A 15,890-nucleotide genomic window follows, 5' to 3' on the forward strand; every position below is an offset into this window, starting at 1 on the left:
AAGTAAATGATGATTAAATACATTTTTGGGTGCGCTACCATTTTAACATCGATAGCGATTACTAGCAAGTTTTTAATTATGTTGACAGTTCGAGCCAACATGAGTTATGGAGCAGAATTCAGATTTATGCAAATGTATAGCAACATAATTGGTCCAGAATTCCATTCCATATAGATGTGTTCTGATTGGTTGTAATTGCATAGTCTGGCATTATTTTTGCTTTCAGACAGACAAATTACTCATCTTCTGCTCATGTCTACAAGATGAATGTTCAGCTCCAGACAGACTGAGAGACTTAAAACATGTATATGTATATGTGATGTATATCACCTCTAAATTAAGTTTTAAACCACTTCAAATCCACTGTCTTTTAAATTCTAGTCAGACACGTTCAACTGTTGTCCAAAGACCACAACACATTTGTATTCTTCAGTATTTTTCTAATCTTTAGGTTAGGAGTGTATTTGGAACTCCCTGAAAGATACACAAACAGCTTAACAAAGTTAAGGAAATAATAATTGTACATAAAAGCAGTAACTTTGTTTGTACCAAAACTGTGATCTTCTATCCAAAACAGCCTATTTAATGCTTTTCCATTAACAACACCTGAAGTTATATGTTCTTAAAAATAATGGTTCTTTATTGGTATCTATGGTTCCATGTAGAACCTTTGCACAAGAGGTTCTTAAGAGTGGAAATAAATTCTTTAGATGATTAAAATGGTTCTTTTAAAGGGTTCTTCCATTATTTTATGCTACTTTCCCATTGTTTTTCCATGTTAACACAGGTGAGACCGATGTGTTTGACTTTTGCATTCACATCTTTTGACACATCATTCTAAAATATGGCTATCGAGTTACAATGAGTTAAACTTAAAAACCAAAAAGCGCTCCATATTTTTGCATTTTTTTTAACAATTCCACAGTTACATAAAGTAAAGGTTCTTTACAGGAATTTATGGTTCCATGAAGAATCTCTAACATCCATGAACCTCCAACGCACATTGGTTTTTTATGGTGGAAGAAGGTTCTTCAAATTATTGAAATGTCCAAAAAAATGGTTCTTTGAAGATCTGAAAGGTTCTTTAGGGAACCAAAAATGTTTGTTCTATGGCATTGCAGTAAACCATATTTTTTAAACATTTATTTTTGAGAGTGCACTGCCTGCATCTTGCGTTTTTCAAGACCAAAAACTTGCTCTGTGTGAATGTTGCATGAAAGGTTCTTTGGGGACACCAAAATAGTTTTCATATGGCACTGTTATAAAAGCCCTCTTTTGTGTACTTTATTTTTAACAGTTGGCTGATAGGAATGTTGTTCTAACAGAGTTCCATCACAGTCCCCGTGTACACCCGACCATCGAGGCGAATCCTCATGTGCAAAAACTAGGGTCTGGGATCCTGTCGTACTCTCACACATTCCAGCATTCCCAGTGCAGGGGTTAATGCATCACCGAGCTGTTGATGTGGGAAACACTGTGGAGGAAGCAGCCATATATGTGGGACAGAAGCAAAGGAAAAAGATGAAATGAAAGAGAGAGATGGACAGATGGGAGAATGAGAAACATTTCGATGTGTACACCATTTGGGTTTGATTTGGGCTTTGGGGAATGAGAGTCAGCTGCCCGGGGATCGTGAGCTCTCACATTCATCATCCGCTCAGTAGGGAGTTCCAACAGAGGCCGCAACGTCCTGATCCCTTTCCTAAGTCGTCTTCTGATTGTCAAAGCATGTGGTTAGTGTTCATACTGGTATAAAACGGCAAGTGAAATGAGTGTGAAATGTGCAGCTCAGTCTGTGTTTGCCCACAGCTTTCAGGCCTTTGATGTTTGAGTGCCTCCAGAATCTATAGACTTGTGGGTGTTTATTAGTGGAAAATGTCAGAATTCGATTAATGCTTTTGAACCTGGGCATGCCCTGCGCCCGTGACCGAAAATAATAGAGGGTTTTTCATTGCTTGTTGTTTAAATTGTGTCAAACCTGATAAGATCCTCTAAAATAACTGTTTCTGAAACTGGACAGTGCGCATTTTTAAGAATGTTTTTAATTAAAGAAATGACAGGGGCCTGCTGCTGTCATTTAACTTTTATGATGCATGACTCTTGTAATGAATCAAGGCACCCACATGCATACCTAAGTGCATGGATTTATGTTTTTAATTGGAGTTGTAGAATGTGTAAGGCCAAAGCATGATTCTGATCATGACGCCAAGACGTCAGTGAGATTTATTTGCATTTATGAATAAGGGGAATTGTTTCAAGAATGCATTATATTTTTCTCATGCTTACTGGGAAGAAAAAACACATACATACAGTGAATTTGTGTGAATTTGTATAAACGTGCTTGAATATGGGCTTTATGTCAGAATTTGTGATAACAAATGTATACAGTACTTCAGATAGGTTCATATCAAAGCTAAATCTACAGATCCATATAGGAGGCATCCTATAACATTTGAAAAAGAGTTAATTTATGAATTATATCAATGACCAAAAAGATCCAAATTGCTCTTGAACATTTTTGAGGACGATTTTAAGATTTCGTTTTTTTAAGAAACTGACATTATTACTCGGCAAGGATTAAATTGATTAAAAGTTACAGTAAAGACACAAAAGACTTTCATTTCAAACAAACACTGTAATTTTGATCTATATATTATATTGATTATAATATTGATTATTACATTATAATATTATTTTGATACATATATAAAATCCTGAACAATATGTATCATGGTTTAAAAATAAAATAAAACAATTATAAACAACATTGATAATCATTACAAAAATGTTCATGGTGACCTGAAATGAGGAAAAGACTTCACACGGATGCTCTCACCGTAATTGTTATGCTTGCGTTTAATACAGTACTTATTAAATATTTAATATGGTAAGCCTTCAACTATATTTTGAAAATGCCATGAAAGCCATAAAATTTCATTTATACATGCAGTTCAGTAATATATGCCCAGTTTTATACAGAACTGTATAAAGCCTTCCTCATGCTTTTACACACACACAGCTCAAATATGCAGAGAACAGTTATTGGTGAACATCACTGTGTGTGTTTCCATAAATAATGGGATTCAGCAGTGCTGCGAAACAAGATGTGTTGAGGTTTGTTTACAATATTATGCTTCCTCTGGTTTATATGATGGAAGTTGATCCCAAGACTCCTTCGGGGCTGTTTGTCAGTTTATTAAATGTTCTGTATATAGCCACATAACATCAATCCACAATGCCTCTAATGCATCCTATGAGAATAATCTTGGAGCTAGACTCTATATGTTGTTGTTGTGCTGTGTGTGGGCTCTAATGTTCTGTTAAAAGGCATTTAGAAAGATTGCTGGGGTTTTGTGTGTACGTCTCTCATCACAGCTTTACCGCTGGATCTGCTCTCTAATCTCCGTTTTATTACACAGGCTTTAAGTTCGGAGATGTTCTGAAACCAGCACTTAGCCAAGATTGCCACCTTTCTCTTTACCTCTCCTTCTCTCACATACGCTCCCTGAGCCCTTCACCAACCTTAAAGTGCATTGTAGGTATGAATTAGTGATCTTGTTGTGAAAAAAAGTGACCATATTTTTCAAAGCTTTATAATAGGGTCACCTGCAGTACAGTATATGGGTTTATAGTTGCTTATTTTCAGCTCTTTTTGTTCGAGCAGGTTGCTTGTTGTTCTTGTGAGATGTGGCTATGCTGGTGGAGCTCCGTCGGTGTCCTTTAGCCTGGAGCTGCTCACTTGTTATTGCTTCCTATCTCAATGGGGAAAGGCACAACAGTGCTGTGACCAGACTCTCAAGTACCACATTTCACACACATCACAACATGCAGCAGAACATTGCACATAACTGCCCTACTTTCACACAAGTGTGTAAAACATAGCAGAAACAATTTCAGAATTGTATTATTATTATTTTGGGGGGTAAACATTTGAATAATTGACTCCTATGCATGTTATGATGTCCTTTTTGGAGCTTAACAATCTAATAAACACAACATCTTTTTTTTTTTTTTTTCATTTTATTTATTTTATTCGTTTTTTTGAGGTGCAAGTTAAAGAAGCAGACTAGCAGCAACAAGTCTTGTTCAGATTTATTGAAGAAAAAGGGGAAATAAAAATAAAAAAGAGATTCTCTGTGATTCTAACTACTAAATATTTTGCAATCTAATGGAAAACTTCTCCATGTCTCTGTGTTTCCCCTCTCACTGTGTTTAAACGTGGGTGTAATTTAAAAGACTATAGTGAGATCAGACTAGTCCCCTCCACCTGCAACAACACAAAGCACATTAACAGCAGTTCAAAGCTACTGCTATGGTTCATGTAATCAGTGCAGTACTGTTGCACATCATTTAAACACCCACACACTGGAAAATCATTTCCTATTAGAGGAATTATAAGCTGTAAAATAAAAGCATAATTTACCTGATAGCATGCCCCTGTGGTAAATCATAAGTAGGAAAAACAAATAGAGAACTTATAACATGCATTGCAGAACATTTCTAGTATAATAATATACATTTTGCTGAGTTTAACCATCTGATAACTTCATTGCGTTATATACTGTAGGAATCAAGAGGATTCTTTTACCAAGGAGGTGACTTGGATCAAAAAAAAAAAAGACGATAAGAGATGAGAGGGAAGTATTATTGTTTTTGCATACCCAAAATATTAGATAAAATACATCCAAGAATGGGATGAGTTCTGAGTAATGCAGTTTTTATTTCAGGAGGAGTCATGCTGTCTGTCACTGATGCTGCGTCACACAGCAACAGTTATCCGCGTTGTTATTGAAACTTTTGCGTGCAACAGAGTAATAAAAAGTGACAAGGACAGATCTCTGGGATCTGAGAAGCTCTAGAGCACTTTGATCATTATGATAAATGAACCTCCTGCACTAATAAAATATTTCTCAGGCTATTTAACTTGTGCCGCTGAGAAAACACCCGTCTAATATGAATGGAATAAAACACTCGTCCCACTGTTTGAAATATGCATAAAAACATAGCTAATAGCTTCTAGTTCCAGCTGACTATATACATGTCTGAGAGTGTCTTACTGTCTCAAAAAGCTTCATGTTAAGAGGTTTTTTAAGGACAGATCTGTCAGGAGAGTTTCAGAAGCAAAAATGTAACCGTGCTATAATTTCCAGACAGTATAGAGAGGTGATTTAAGTTCAAGTTAGAAAATCTTTTGCAACCATTGGTGAATCCCCATGGGCTCATATGTGAAACTCTTATAAGCACATTGTGTTTATTTATATTCCATATTTGTAATGAAGAGCACTTGTGAATGTGGGCTGCTGATGAGGAGCCGAATATCTCTATCTATCTGTCTGTCCTTTACTTTACTTTACTTTTACTTATCTTCCACCTTACATTTCCTCTCTACTTGTCACTTAATTTCTTACCTTGTCTCATGCGTGTTTGTCTCTCTTGATTGTCCCTTTTAACTCTTTGTACTTCACATGGTTTCTTTTCTCTTCACTTCACTTTTACCTCTTCTCGTCTCATCTAGCTTCATTCCTTTACGTTCTCTTCTTCTCATCTCATGTCATCTAATCTCTACCCGTCCCGGCTCGTCTTTTACTTGCACTTTCCGTCTCTTCTGTCTCCATCACAGAAGTAAGAGTCCTCATCTAGGTCTCGCTCTTCAGGCGACTCGTTTCACAGACATCTATCCTGTCACGAGCTCTGACATGTGACTGATTCTCTACCTGTCGTTTCCACAGTAGTTTATGTGTATGTATGTGTGTGTGTGTGTGTGTGTGTGTGTGTGTCATACATACTGTGTGAGACTTTTATTTATCTGACAGGCCTGTCATCACATATACAATGTGTCAAGATCACTCCTATGCAAATAACTCCTTATCTATAACCCTGAAGCCAGAGTCACACACACATAAAAATATCCACAAAAAAAACATATATCCTTTAAAGCTTGAGTGCAATTTATCAGCATGACCTACAAAAATATATGGTTCTGATCTCTGTAATAATAATCTATCTTTCTCTTTCGCGCTGTGTTTAGATAACACTTGCTGAATGTCCTTTGATGACATTTTTTTTCTCTCAAATATGTGCAGCACTCGACGGGACGCCCTAAATGAGGACTTTCAAATTCCTCTGAGTAGCAGCCCTGAAATTCTTCTGTCAACGTTAAGATGACATGTAATTTGTGCGCGTGTTTGTGAAACGGAGAGGAAAGCAGAGAGATACTGATACCAGGTGCTTGCTTGACAGTGCATTATTAATTTGGTTTTGAGCTTATGGGTTTGAGCATGAAAGCCCATCCACTGTTTCGTTTGTGTGCTGTGGTTGATGCACCATGAGAGAGCTAATGATAAGGCAGACATTTCACATGCAAATAAGAGTTTTCAGTTCATTTTTTAATTCATTTTTTTCGGCTTCTCTACAATACCTGCCAAAGACATTTAACAAACGCTTGCCTCAATAAGCAGCGTTTAAGCTGCTCTCAATCTATCATTCTATGATGTTTGTTCGGACAAATTCTGAGGAAGCATTATATTAATAATAATGTAAAACAAACACTCAAATGCAAATGAGAGGACAGAACAGTAGTCATAAATCTTCAAATCATAAACTACACAGTTGAGGCGAGACGAAACATCAGGTAAAGGGTGCTAATATTTGACTGACAGGTTGTTGGATTCTATGGACTTCTATTGCCATGGATACTGCATCACATGACAGCTTTTGACTGTAGAAATACCCACAGGTGCCACGCATTACTAAATAAACATTCCAGGTAAATAAATGATTGTATAGTTTACAAGAACAACTTAGCTCAAATAATTATGGTTTAACAGAAGAATAATGCGTGCTTTATTACTACTATTATTAATTTATTAAAATACTAATAAGCAAAATTCATAAAAATAGCAATACACTTTATTAATTTAATCTTTATAATATTATAATATTTAAACTACAATATTTCATAATTACAGTAATTTGTTGTTATTATTAGTAGTAGTAGTAGTATTACATATGTGAATATTTTTTTTTATTTAAATTATTTATAAACAAATATTTTAACAGTTTAATCAATAAATCTATATTAAAATTGTAAATTAAATTAAATTAAATTAAATTATTAACTTCCATTATGGTTGGCTCACTGTAGTCTTATTTTATTACATTTGGAAATCAATATTCTACAAAACCCAATGATTGATTTTATATTGAACCTGGAAATTTTCCTTTAATTCCAAAGTTAAAAGTGTCTGATAATCCAATAATAACAAAAATAATGTGAATGATGTTGACGTGTAACCAGCTTTATATAGAATAAATCTGATATTTTTATATAATATATATTATTATATAATATTATTATTATTATTTTTGGACTATTGACTTGAGTGCATATCATTTTTAAACTCATTTTTCAAAAGTAATATCCATTTCTTTGATATATTTTTTTTCTCCAGTCAAAAATGTTACTTAAAAAAATGTTTTTTTTGTTTTTGTTTTTTTTTATGTCATAGGGCACAGATTTTCTGTTGTAAATTGGACCGTCCTGTTGAGAAGAGATCTGAGTACCTCTGAGTTTCTACCTGTGAGATAGAGCTGTGCTCATTTATTTTAGCACTAAACCAACAACCTTAACCCCGACCCTCAACTTTATCCTTCTTTTCAACTTTAATTTCCTGCTGAGCCGCTCTTTCGGTGAAAGATTATGTAAAAAATCTTTTAAGTTAGGTTTATTTTCTCACCTTAAGACAATGTTTTGCCTTCCTTCGGAATAATCATTAAAGGGAGAAAAGACTGAAATGAAAAGTACATTTCAAGTCGATACTGATACTGTTTATGTTATGGTTTCTTTCACTGATCTAATTGTCTTTTTGTATCAGTAATATTTAATTACATTTTATCCCTTTTGCTTTATAAACAGTTATCAGACTTGAATGTCCTGAATGACTGAATAAAGCTGATGCTTTAAAAAAAAAAAAAAAAAAAGTCATCGTCGTGATAAACAATCGCCAGACTCGTCTATGTTAGTGACCTTCCTTTTTCCTCATTCATTTAATGCAATTATTTAATAGTCTATTTCTTTCTTTCAGTGGTTCATCATTCTAAAAATGTCCTGGCACCCTCTGCTGGTAAATGACACTTTGTGAGCTTCATTATGTTTCTTTTTCTTTTTGCCTCATGCAATGTATCTTATGTAGTTCATTAAGCATTCCTGTGAACTCTGACGCCAATACCTTGACACAGTGAAGAGTGGCCCCTTCCTGCTGAGCTACATGGGATTTCTCGGCCCCTTGTTGTCATGGCAGCTGAGATTGAAGACTGCAGGGTTTAATTGTAGTCAGTCCACTAGGAAAGGGGGTATTGTTAATGAGGTTACACAGCTGGAAATCGGCGAAAGAGGGGATACGGAGCGACTGCCAGTCAGGGCTGAAGATGTTAATCTGACCTTTACCAAACTCTTCTGTAGGGCAGCCTTTCACGACTTTCACAGAGGTCAGAGGATGACAGACAGAGAGCCGTGACTGGCAGCTCAATGCAGGCTGCTGCTTTAGACTCGTACTGTGTGTTTAATAACTACAGGAAATATCAGATCCACTGTTTGATCAACCTGAATTGAGAGAACGAAGAAAGAGAGAAAGATTTTAGAAAGGCCCGGAATTTCATAAGGAAAAAAAATGTGTGTGTGTTTATGAGGTTCAGGTATGCCCATACAAAGACGTTATATCCACAATTTTTTTAGGGACATTTTTTGGTCCTAGTGAGGAAACAAGCTTATAAATCGTCCAGAATTAAGTTTTTTGAAAATCTAAAAATGCAGAAAGTTTTCTGTGAGGGGTAGGTTTAGATGTAATGTTAGGGTAAGGGAATCTAAAATACAGTTTGTACAATATTAAAACCATTAAATGAGGTCAGACCAAATAAAAGCACCAAAGAAGACATCACATCACCAACGTCATCATTTTAGATTTTCAGAACAGAGCGTTGAGGAGAGAAAGAAGAGGAGAACAAACTGCTGTAGAGTTAGTAGCCTACTTGAGGAAACGTTTATGCCCGTTGTTTGTCTGTAATGAGAGCGGTGTAATTACCGACGGGATGCTTTAAATGTTTTTCCCCTTTCCAAATATAGTGTTTAGGTTGAGATCATTTAGCTTTAGCAGGAAACTTCGTGATTTACAGATAACTGATCCAATGTGCTCTCTTTATAGGTTCTCATCCTTGTGGACAACAGGTTTGGAGTTTTCCAACATCCCAGAGACGTACTCAAGTTTAGCGTAAAATGTATGAACCCTAACCCTTGTAAAATATCTAAGATAAAAGTGGCGTCTGCTAAAAGAATAGCACTTTAACTTGTGTGGAATAGTTCATCAAATGAATTATAGCCATGCTCCACTTACATTTTACATAAGAATGTCTTAATTTTGAAGATATAATCTGTTGTTTTATGATTGAAAATCTAAAAACTACTGTTTCTTTACACTGAATACCACTTGATTGAATAAGTTTGATCTAATGCACTGATATCCATGCATTTTTAAGTGTCCAAATGCACATTTTAAGTGTTTATTGCACATACTGATCGTGCTGCTCAGTCCTGAAGCCTGTGTTTGATTGACAGCAGATAGAAATACGTTCATTGATGGCACACTTCAACACAACCTAGAACCCTTTTAAACATAACCAGGAGCTTGGATAGCACTCATGTGGTATAGAACGTACAGTTATGAATTCAGCATGCATTAGTGGAGGGCCCATTGGACAGTTTTATGTCTTGTTTATATAACTGAGCATTTTGTATAATACCCAAGAGAAACTGTTAGAAAGTATTAGTTAGGAACATAATACAGAGTCCATTAAATTATCTAAAATTACCCTCAGAAGTCCAAGAATACATTTAAGTGCCCATAAACGCATCGTTAGAGTGAGGGCGTGAGCAGTGATTGGAACAGATATACATTTCCTGAACTGCCATGGTTTATATGTGTGTGAGTACAGTATGTTATGTCACTAGCCTGTACTCTACTCAGGTTATGTCAAATAGTGCTTAATAATTCATAACTGAGTAGATATGCCGTAATTTTAGGATATTATTAACATTGCGTCATTATCATATGAGAGACACTATATCCTCAGTCTCGTAAACATTACTAGACACACACACAGCTTCATCTTATGTAACCTATGTCATGACCTTTTGATATGTGAAATGGTAATGAGATTGTTGTTCTGCAGGAATTTCTTTTTTGAGGGGAAAGAGGTCTCAGCAGTCAGTTTACATTTCAAATGCTTATATCTCGTACAATAATTAAAACACATACAAGATATGTCTGGACCATATTCCCGAAATTTAAAGGGGAAAAAAAAGGAGATCATTGTACAACCATTTTTTTCTGTACTATTTTGATAACAATTACTATAAACAAGTTTATGTATTTATTTATTTATGAGTTTATGTATTTTTTCTTACTTTTAATTTATTAAATTATGTAATGCTGTAAGGAAAATCACCCGTCAAGACACACACACAAAAAAAAGAAAATCTGCACAAATAGTACCATGATGTATAAATATTTTACACTTTAAAAATATATTCATATTTCTGGTATTTAGATAAATACATTTTCTATTAAACGTTGTTGTTTCCATTTCCAAAAATAAGTATTCAATAAATAAATGACATACAATAATTGTCATCAAAATAATAGAGAAAAAAATACGTTTTGTCACAAAGCAATAATTTAGTTTATATTTGGAGTAAAATACAAACTTAAATATGACCTTATACCATGTAGACCAATGAGATTATAAATTAGTGTGTGTGTGTGTGTGTGTGTGTGTGTGTGTGTGTCGGTGTGTGTAGATAATGGCCTTTTAGGTGAAGTATTCATTGAACTACCTTGCCCCTCTGTAGACCCCCTCTGTGAACTGACATGAGAATCTGTTCCACCCACAGGTTTTGTATTCTCTGTCTCCCCCTGCTGACTCTGTATAATGCTGCCGCGTGTGAGGGTGAATAAGTGACCCATAAAGCGCCTCCTACACCATTCATCCACTTATGTCTAAGTGAGGAATGGGGGAGTCATTGAGGAGCCTTTTCATTGTAATTTATGGCTCAGTTTTGTAGTTGCACAGTTGCACCAGCAGAAGTCAGACTGGCGCCTTCTACGGATGCTGTAGGGTAGGCTACTGGGTGCTTCCGTTCATCTCAAAGGTTAACTTAAATTCAACCTGGCGTCATGCATTTGCACTGAATAATACACGTAGACAGTGTGCGAAAACCTCATTAACTTTCAGAGGGTCGACTTTAAAAAAATGTGTTTTTAAGCGGAATCGGTTGAGGGTTGTCGTTTGGCGCCCCTAATGTCCTTAGCGAAGAGTTACCACTTAAATACGTAAAAAAAAAAAACGTTATATATTATTTACTATATATTTGTAATGCATAAATTTATAATGCGGCATTTGCTGTCACACACATAATGTTTTAAATATATATAGTCTTATTTTATATTTGCTATATAATACCTCGACGGAAAATTTATTTATTTATTATATTATTTAAAAGCCATACGTGTACTGTATTAACATAACTGAGACTTGTTATAGTACTTATATTTCATTGCTCATTTTTTTGTTTTTGATTGCTGCAACTGTCCTCTTTTTGTAAGTCGCTTTGGATAAAAGCGTCTGCTAAATGAATAAATGAATAAATGTAAATAAGGATCATGGGTCATATATATATATATATATTGTATGTGTTTCCACCGCCAACTGGCACCGATTAATAAGTGTTAAATCTAGTCCAGTGGTTCTCAGTCCAGGTCTCGAAGTACTCCAGCGCCAGCATTTTGGATTTCTCCGTTATGTGACACACCCAGTTCAGGTCCCGTCGTCTAATAAGCCGAAGATGCAAATCAGGTGTGTTAAATGAGAGAGCTATCCAAAATGTTCAGAGCTTGGGTTCTCAATGACCAAGAGTGGGAATAACTGGACTAGAGGTTTCCTAAAATAGAGTGACTGTCAAGTTTATGAGTCTTGCACACGCTCACACGCCCCAACCCGCCCACCAATTGACAGTAGTGTGAGAGCGCGCGCATGAGGAAAGCGGCGCGCACACCTAACAATTTTTATTTTTTGCATACACAATCAGATACTCACAGACCTTAGAGTGAGTTTAGATGAGTTACGGTGTCTGTCACCTCTTTCTTGTTTATCACGATCGCACTCAACCTGTGCGTAATATTGATGCGGCCACTTGCATCTCCAGTCGTTCTTGCGCGTCCGGCGATGCGGCTGTAACGACGCGCCCTTGTGGTTTACGTGCCACTTTTCATGGGTCTTTTTTCCGTCCAGGTCCAATAGTGTGATGTGCATGGTTGAATGTCATCCGTTTGCTATACGGACCACAGTTTTCCTGCTGCTGGATCACGCACCGAACCTGTGGTTAGATATGACGCATCGGGCACTGTAGGGACGCGTCTCGGAGAAGCAGAAAGGTTTCAGACAGAAGGGACCAGCGGATCTGGACCACACAGGCGTCATGTCTAACACGACGAAGATCAAAAAGGAAAAGGAAATCATCACGGAGTATGAGAGCCAAGTGAAAGGTAAGAACACTGGCACCTGATGGGTACCTGGAGACGGACTTGTCTGATGCGTCTAAATATGAACCTTGTGCATGTGTCAAATAATATTTCATAATGCATTTCATTTTATTTCATTGTTTCTGCTTATTTTATGTGAATTGATTCTCAAAATGTTAAATTGAAATTGAATTAAGTTGGTGGTTTTAAGTGGTTATTTATTTATTTATTTATTTATTTCTTATTAAAGCTGGTAAACCATCTTTGTCCAAGTAACTCAAAATGGTCAAGATAGTTTTTGGAACATGGTTACTGGTCAACCAGCTAATGACCAGCTGATCAGCCTGGATTAGCTAGAATGGTTTTTGCAACATGGAAGCTGATCGTCCAGCGTATTACTAGCTGGAAATCAAACTGCTTCAAGTGTTTATGAGTCTTGGAATATAGTATCTGGTTAACCAGTTGATTACAAGCTGGAAATCAGGTTAGGATGAGTTTTGGTACATGGTTGCTTGTTGACCAGCTAATAACTAGCTGGTCAAAATGGATTTTGCAACATGGCAGCTGGTCAGTCAGATTACGGTGGTTAATATGAGTTTTGGGACACGGTAGCTGGTTGACCAGATATTAACAAGCCACCAGTGGCTCATACGAGCTCAAGATGGTCCAGATGGTGTATGTAATTTGGTTACTGGTCAACCGGTTAGAAACCTCAAGGAGATCAAGATGGTTTTTGGACCATGTTAGGTGTTTGACTAGTTATCTACAAACAAAAAACCAGCTATGATCTGGACTTACCAGCTTTTGATGGCTGATTCACCAGTTGATAAACATCTTGGACTAGCTCGAAACAAGCTACTGTTTCAAAACAATCTTAACCTGGATTTCCAGCAGTAAATGAGATGCTTAAGTGAGCAAATTATGAAAATGCACGCTTCTTTGTATTCAAGATATGCATTAGCATCAAAATAACACACAATCCACACACTCTGCATCATTTGATTGCCCTTACAGCAGGGCGGCCGTTTGAGAGCACACTCGTTTAACAGTGTGTAATCGATGAAATAGAGTGTGGGGGGGGGCAGCATCGCACAGACTCCATGGCAACCCCTGTCTCCAACTGTAGTCAGGTGAAGGTGTATGGCTAATGCTGATATGTAAATGTAAGGAGCCGAGTTGCTGTCTCAGCTACTATTGGCCAATGGTAGTCCGGGTGAGGGTGGTCTCTAGGCAACTTGCTGAAAGACTGGTGTAGTATTGGGGCCGGTGCGTTAGCGCTCGCGCAGCCAAGATGGATGAACATATGGACGGCTCACATTGTCAAATGTAGGTTTGTGTGCATGTGCACAAAGGTGCACTCCGCTTTCAACAGACTACAGGCTCCTGCTGCATTGTACATGTTTCCATGGTTACTTAACCACCAGGTCCAATAGGGAAGCAATGGGTATCTGGCTGTGTGTGTGTGTGTGTGTGTCAGGGAGCAAGATCAGGGAATCCTCCTGCCGCAGCAGTGCTGTTTAGTATGGACCGCACGTACAGCCGTGTGTGTGTGTGGCATACAGTAGTGTGACTAAGGATGGATTGAGACAGATGATTGATTTTATGTTTTTAAGGGACATCTCTGTTATTCTCAGATATTACAAACACTCACACATTTGCTATTTAAGTATACTTAATTTTCTTTTTATTGATTTAATAATGTCACAGTAATATGCATTCTGTGAGCACAGATGTGTACATGTGATTGCTTGAATTTTTATCAGACTCTAAAAAAATAGGTACTGTAAAAAAAAAAAAATAATGTCCAAGGGAACATGCTTGAGTCTGTCAGTGACCGAACAGGAAATGGATTTTTCTAAGGGAGGAAGTTGGGAGGAAAGAGAGGCACATGACCTTGACTGTACCTGCACGCGCACACACACACAAACTGAACTACACAATTATGGTAATTCAAAGCAGTGTTATTTTAGTATCACAGTATAGTTTTTGTTAATATTTTGTATTAGATTTGTATTTTTTTATATATTTAGGTTTAGAAATTTAGTTGTGTGTTGTCAATGCAGCTATATTTTTATTTTAGTTAATATTAGTGAGTTTAATGTGTAAAACATTGGTGTGTGAATGTGTGTGTGTGTGTGCATGCGCATTCCTCAAAATATTTTTGCTTCATCAGCAAGAAACGGCATATGAGCGGATGACTTTTTCAGTCCTGTAGGGAGCTTGCTATAGCTAGAAACAACTTTAAACCACACCCTCATGCCATCCAGTGATAGCTAGTGTGTGTGTGAGTTATGTGTACAGTATGTTCTCATGCGAGGTTTAATCTTTTCCAACGTGCACTTATAAGCACAAAATAAAAGAGAGAAAATGATTGATGTCTTCCAGTATGAAATTGCCATAAGACTGTGTTTTATCCTGTTAGATTTGATGCTGGGTTGCACTTCTGACTCCCAACCAGTCCAAAGCCACAATCACACAGACACACATCATCGTCCAAGGCTGCAGACTGACTCACTGGTGTACTTCCTCAGCCTAGAGTGACTGTATGAATCAGATTTATTGCGGCTCCGGGGATCCACTCTGCTACAAGACATTTCATCTCTTTGTTCAGAGTCCCAGAGAAGGAGCTGTCAGAGTCCAAACATATGACAATAAATGTTCAGAGTGAATGCAAAGCGACGTAAAACAGGCTGTACAGATTAAAGGAGCAATTTGAGCAGGTTTGAGAATTTTTATACTGACTCACAGAATGGTCATGCAGAAGGGACAAAGTGGTTTTGATTGCGCACGTCCTCTTGTGCGTGTCGCTGTGTCACACTAAATGATGACCTTTGTTTTTTTCTGATATGAAATAATAAGAAATGTCCTGCTTCTTTAAATCTTACAGCCTGTTTTTGCATACCCTTTGTTTATATGTGTAACAGCTCTGTTTAAACACTAGTCAAAGTGCACAGATAATGTGGACCTGCAAACCTTGTAAATTATATATATATTGCAGGGAATTGGATGTGTGTGTGTGTGTGTGTGTGTGTGTGTGTGCTCTTGTTTTTCTGACATCAGGACACAACTCTGTATAAAGACATGGGTATGACACAGGTATTACAAGGAGAGGGTGACTTATGAGGACATATCCCATGTCCCCATTTTTCAAAACGCTTATAAACGATAGAGAATGAGTTTTTTTTGTGGAGAAAGTAAAAATGCAAAGTTTCCTGTTAGTGTTAGGTGTAGGGTTGGTGAAGGGCCATAGAATATACAGTATTTACAGTATAAAAACCATTACGCATATGGGATGTCCCCACTTTTCACAAAAACTGT

General features: G+C 36.8%; 1 protein-coding gene across 1 annotated transcript in view; it reads left to right on the forward strand.

Annotated features, from left to right (window-relative positions):
- The first annotated feature begins 11,872 nt into the window (after positions 1-11,872).
- Positions 11,873-15,890, forward strand: part of LOC113048294 (SLIT-ROBO Rho GTPase-activating protein 1-like) — a 29,512-nt gene continuing 25,494 nt past the window's right edge. Inside the window, exon 1 of the mRNA XM_026210018.1 lies at positions 11,873-12,596. Within this exon, the coding sequence (XP_026065803.1) occupies positions 12,530-12,596 (67 nt within the window). The 5' untranslated portion in view covers positions 11,873-12,529. The remainder of the gene's footprint in view (positions 12,597-15,890) is intronic.

The sequence above is a fragment of the Carassius auratus genome, chromosome 29, assembly GCF_003368295.1.
Source record: "Carassius auratus strain Wakin chromosome 29, ASM336829v1, whole genome shotgun sequence".
NCBI classification, from domain to species: Eukaryota; Metazoa; Chordata; class Actinopteri; order Cypriniformes; family Cyprinidae; genus Carassius; species Carassius auratus.